Source organism: Globicephala melas, chromosome 9, assembly GCF_963455315.2.
Source record: "Globicephala melas chromosome 9, mGloMel1.2, whole genome shotgun sequence".
Taxonomy (NCBI): Eukaryota; Metazoa; Chordata; class Mammalia; order Artiodactyla; family Delphinidae; genus Globicephala; species Globicephala melas.
This window is the reverse complement of record NC_083322.1, coordinates 68,624,846-68,630,268: the sequence shown is the minus strand read 5'-3', so window position 1 is coordinate 68,630,268 and position 5,423 is coordinate 68,624,846. Positions and strand designations below refer to the sequence as shown.

General features: G+C 36.9%; 1 protein-coding gene across 1 annotated transcript; it reads left to right on the top strand.

Annotated features, from left to right (window-relative positions):
- Positions 1 to 975: 975 nt before the first annotated feature.
- SOSTDC1 (sclerostin domain containing 1) lies at positions 976 to 5,180 on the top strand. Its single transcript, XM_030857144.3, has 2 exons — positions 976 to 1,270; positions 3,773 to 5,180. Exons 1-2 carry the CDS (start codon positions 1,066 to 1,068, stop codon positions 4,186 to 4,188), a joined length of 621 nt encoding a protein of 206 aa, XP_030713004.1. The 5' UTR covers positions 976 to 1,065; the 3' UTR covers positions 4,189 to 5,180.
- The last annotated feature ends 243 nt before the right edge of the window (positions 5,181 to 5,423 follow it).

The following is a 5,423-nucleotide window of genomic DNA, read 5'->3' as shown; positions in this document are numbered from 1 at the left end:
GTTTTAAGGATAGAGATTAGTGGCCTAGTAGTAATTAATGGAACATCTGTGCCTTGTGTGGATAAACAGAAAACTACCATGTTTCTTATGTGAGCAGCAGAGCCAAAGGAAGTAATGAACAAAATGTTCAGTAAATGCAGGTAGAACATGTGTTCTGCAGCAAATGAAAAACCTTGTAAAAATTATCTTGAATTTAATTTGCTAAACAATAGTCTGTCAGAAATGGCTTTCTTTCACGTAAAATGAGGCAATGAATGTTAACGCTTGTGTCACATTTTTAAGATGAAAATTGATATTAGTTACTTTAACGCAGACAGAGCTATGCTCATTATTCTCCACACAGAACCCCTGGCAATAATTTACCTAGGAGCGCAGCAGTTCATGCAGATCAAAGCTGCATTATTTAAGTGTGTCCAGGGGGGAGATTTTTAGCTCTGTGCCTATACATTTAAGAAAAAAATATGGTGGTTTGCGTCTTGAGAAACAAGATATGTTTAACTAATTAGGTGCTTCATGCAAGCCCTGCAATATTTAACTCCTGAATTCCTCTTATTATCTGGGATGAACCCTCTCCCTATCGCAAATACAGAACAACTGTGGGAATGTAAATCTCTTCAAATGAACAGCAGCATATTTTCTTTTAAATTAAACCCGAATGTGAACTAGATTTAGGAAAGGAAATGGCAGAGAGACAGAGAGAGAGAGACAGAGACAGAGAGAGAGAGAAAGAGGGGGGCTGTAGTTACTATAGAGTGTGCCTGGCTGCTTCAGCTCACAGACAACTGATGAAGTCCAACTCTGAAATTTCAGGCAATTTGTATACCAGGCTCCTCCTTTTCTGTAGTCTTCTCTTCCATTGGTAAAATTCTTTTGCAGGGTCATGTAGGGATCCCACCCCTTCTCTGTGTTTTCACTCTGAAGCTTTACACAACTTTACACCTGAATGAACGCCAAACCTCAGTGGATATATAAAGGGAACCTTGAGGAGGAATTTCACAGTTACAGTGCAGAAGCAGAGGGAAAGGAATTAACCAGCTCTCCAGCCAAGCAAATCCTCTACTCACCATGCTTCCTCCTGCCATTCATTTCTATCTCATTCCCCTTGCATGCATCCTAATGAAAAGCTGTTTGGCTTTTAAAAATGATGCCACAGAAATCCTTTATTCACATGTGGTTAAACCTGTTCCAGCACAGCCCAGCAACAACAGCACGATGAATCAAGCCAGAAATGGAGGCAGGCATTTCAGTGACACTGGACTGGATCGGAACAGTAAGTGTGTTTTACTTCCATGGATTTGGTTTTTTCTTATTTGGTAGCATTAGCTCACATTCCTGTAGAACTGTTTCATTGCTAACTAACCTGAACCATATACGTTTTGCTAAACAATCTGGGAAAATCTGCTGCACGTGTATATTGGCATTCTTCCCTACAAAGTTAACAGTACTAAAACAGTGATTTGATAATATAGGCGCAGACTTAAGTTTCTAAACGTTCCAAAAGAAAATGTTTCCAGGAATTAGACTGTTGCTTCTTTAAAATCATGCAAGATGAGAATTTTTACAAAGTGTTGTTCTAGTTAAATTCAGATTGTTTTCTGTTTATTTCAGGACATGTGCAATTCTGGTAAAGTGTATAAAGGTAATTAACCAAAGCATGTATGGGAAATCACAAGGGAAAAAAAAGAAGCTTTTTTGGGGAAAAAAAATGGCTCACACTGATTTCTAAAACATGTCTAGTGAAAAAGTTGAAGTTTGGATGATGATATTTGAGAAAGAGGGATAAAACTAAAAACATTGGAGAATCATATTCTCCAAAATAATTCCTCATTAACCAGATCAAAATTTAGGTAACTGTATATTTCTGGGAGAGACTGGGGAAACTTTCATGACTTTAGAGATATAAAATAATGACAGTACAATAATACTTTGTATAGAAAATATTTTTCTTCTTTTCTGTTTGCTTAATTGACAGACTCATTGACCATTAGTTAGAGGGATTCAAATTTCTTCTTTTATATCACTCCTTTCCTTTAGAAGAGTTCACATGCTAGTAATAGGGTTTTAAAAGAGACACAGAGGAACAGTACACAAGAAATCTTACACAAATCTTTAGCTCGTCCTCAAGCACTCGTCGTTCAAGTGCTAAAAGGAGTTTCAACCTCTGAAAAGTCAAAGCAAATGTGACTGTTAGTGTCTTTCTAAGAAAACCAAGGTGTTTTAATTTTCATGAGGATGGTTGCTTTTAGGTACACAGGAACTACTTTATTATTATTAGATTACCGAGCAATGTGGTGGGTATTCATTGTCAATGAACTGTCACTGCAAAAATGCCAAATCTCTATATGAACAGGAACAAAAAGCTAGACAGGTCAAAATCATCTCCAGCTGTTTCCAGGTGCATTCCTAAGGCAGCTGCAGGAAGGTGAACTGGAATCAGAATCAGACAGGCAGAGCACCCAGACCAGCCAGCTAGTTTACACTTTAATTTCAGTCTCATGCTCTGTACCCGCATGGATGTATGTGCATATACCTTAAATTTTTTCACAATTATCACATCCCTTTAGCCTATATCTCTCACCTTACTAGTACTGCGGTACAGAGCTGACGTAAAACTCCGAATTTAGTATCTACTTCATACTAGCTTTCAATATTCTATGCAAGACCACTTCAATGTCCCTTATAATTTTTATTTTTTAAATTTCAGCAGTCTGTACTTTGAAATATATATATATTTCTGGTTAACAAGGCTTGATTTTTTCCCCCAAGCTTGTTACAGGCAATTCTCCTCAAGTTTAGATAACAAAGCAATGGAAAGGAAAACTCAAATATTTCAAGATTAATTTTTGCTTTAATTATGTAAGGCATGTAATGAGAAACAGTCAATTAGAGAACATGCTTATCAAATTCAAATGACTAAACAAAAAGTTTGCCATGACCAATATTCAGGAAACGAACACCGTAGTTCCTTTTGCAGTTGTAAATCAGACATGTTAGGCATTTTTCTGCCATAAAATTCATGGAAATGTAGCCAAGTTGTTATGGCAACCATACGTTCCTGATTTAGGGGGTTTTATATTCTTTAAATATTGAGTTGTAGTGACATTTTGCATTTAAACATTTTAATATTTGTGTTTTTAAAAGTCAGCTTGGGAATTTATGCTTAAAATGCAGTTATTAAGTTTGATATGCAAAATGTCAAACGTACACATATGTATATATGATTTTCTGCAGCTGAATTTTGTAAGTGAAACAAAATATTATGGATTGCATTGTACACAATATTTAAATATTTTCTGCATTTTCTCAATAGATTTTTTTTAAAAAACCTAATTAAAAGCACTTGCAGACATTAACTAATATGACCCATGAGTAAAAGAACATTAAAGTATACTCCTTCTTACCTCATTAAAGAATGAATATTTACACATAAATGTAAGACCTGCTTAATACTAATTGGGGAGTAAGACTAAGAAAATGGGATTTTCATATACTCCAGTAAGCTATTAGCTAATGTTATACATGAAAAAAAAATCAGGCCCAGTTTATTTTATTCCATAAATTGTAGCCATATAAGCTGATAATTTTCATGAAAGCTTTCTCTACAACCATCCAGGCAGTGTTTTGCATTTTGAAAATAAAATAGGTGTTCGCTTCCTATTTGGCCATTTGCTATCATTTGGACATTATTTTTGTCATTGCAGATTACTTTTTTAAAAAAACTGTCCGTTTGTTTTTTGCCTCTGATGCACATTTTTTTCCCTGTTTCCTGCAGCTCGAGTTCAAGTAGGTTGCCGGGAACTGCGTTCCACCAAATACATCTCTGACGGCCAGTGCACTAGCATCAGCCCCCTGAAGGAGCTGGTGTGCGCTGGCGAATGCTTGCCCCTGCCTGTGCTCCCCAATTGGATCGGAGGAGGCTATGGAACAAAGTACTGGAGCAGAAGGAGCTCCCAGGAGTGGAGGTGTGTCAATGACAAAACGCGTACTCAGAGAATCCAGCTGCAGTGCCAAGATGGCAGCACGCGCACCTACAAAATCACGGTGGTCACCGCCTGCAAGTGCAAGAGGTACACGCGGCAGCACAATGAGTCCAGTCATAACTTCGAGAGCATGTCTCCTGCCAAGCCAGCCCAGCATCACAGAGAGCGGAAAAGAGCCAGCAAATCCAGCAAGCACAGCATGAGTTAGAATTCAGGCTCTCCAAACTGGACTGACTGGTAACCATCTGCTTTACAGATTTGATTGCTCAGAAGACTCAAGCCTGCCACTGCTCTTTTCTTACTTGAAAATATATGCTTTCTGCTTTGATCAAACCCAGCAAGCTGTCCTAAGTATCAGGAGCTTCTTTGGAAATAGCTTTTTCTTTTCAAGTTTTTCAAGACGTACGCACATCCATGAGTGGGATTTGCATTTAAATTCCACACATCCTGTAGTATTAGTTCTTGAAAGACTGGTGATACTATACACATCACTGAATCATTACTTTTTAAAAAGGAAAAGGGCTTCTCAGTTACCCTTCATTTCCCAATCCATCTCCCCCACCCCCGAACAAAACCTCTTCAGAATTGAAAAGTTTAAAAAAAAAAAAATTGTTGCCACGAATCTTCAGGTTAACACTTCAGGAAGGTGCTTTTTTGGTAATCTTCATGGGAACAGTTTAGCAGCCAAGAGTGATCGCCCTTTGAAAGAGTGAAAGACTTCGTGACATTTCACTTCAAAAATAAGCCCTGTAGCTTTTTACAGTCTCATAGTATGAAATTATACCCTGCATGCTGACCCTCGCTTGGAATGGAATGCCAGAAATGCATGGCAGCAGCTAATAAGTAAAGCTGATTAACTATTTATTTGTCAATGTTATTATTTAATGAGCTTTCACAAGTGATTTTTTTCAAAATGTTAATTTTTTATGTTCTGAAGCTTTTTCATGTATCTAAATATTTTCTTGTGTAATTTGTGGTTGATCTAGAAATAGGACAATACATACTGTAGATATGTAAAATAAATATTTTAGTCTCCTTATTACATATATGTTTCATCATGAACTTTATCAATAGTATGGATCTTTTTAAATCAATAAGATGCTTTGTAAAGATGAAATATGTAATACTTTCTTGTTTAATCTGTGCAATCGGAAGGTGATTTAACCTTCAATTCCATCAGTTTCTTTTAACAAAAATAAACACTGCTAAAAGTTATTGTCCTTGTCTCTAACATGTATAAAAAAGTACGTGTTTACAAAAACTACAGAATAAACGTATCAGAGTAATTGCTTTTTTTTTTTTAACTTATTTTATTTATTTATTTTTGCTGCGTTGGGTCTTCGTTGCTGTGCGCGGACCTTCTCTAATTGCGATAAGCAGGGGCTACTCTTCATTGCGGTGTGCAGGCTTCTCATTGCGGTGGCTTCTCTTGTTGCAGGGCAC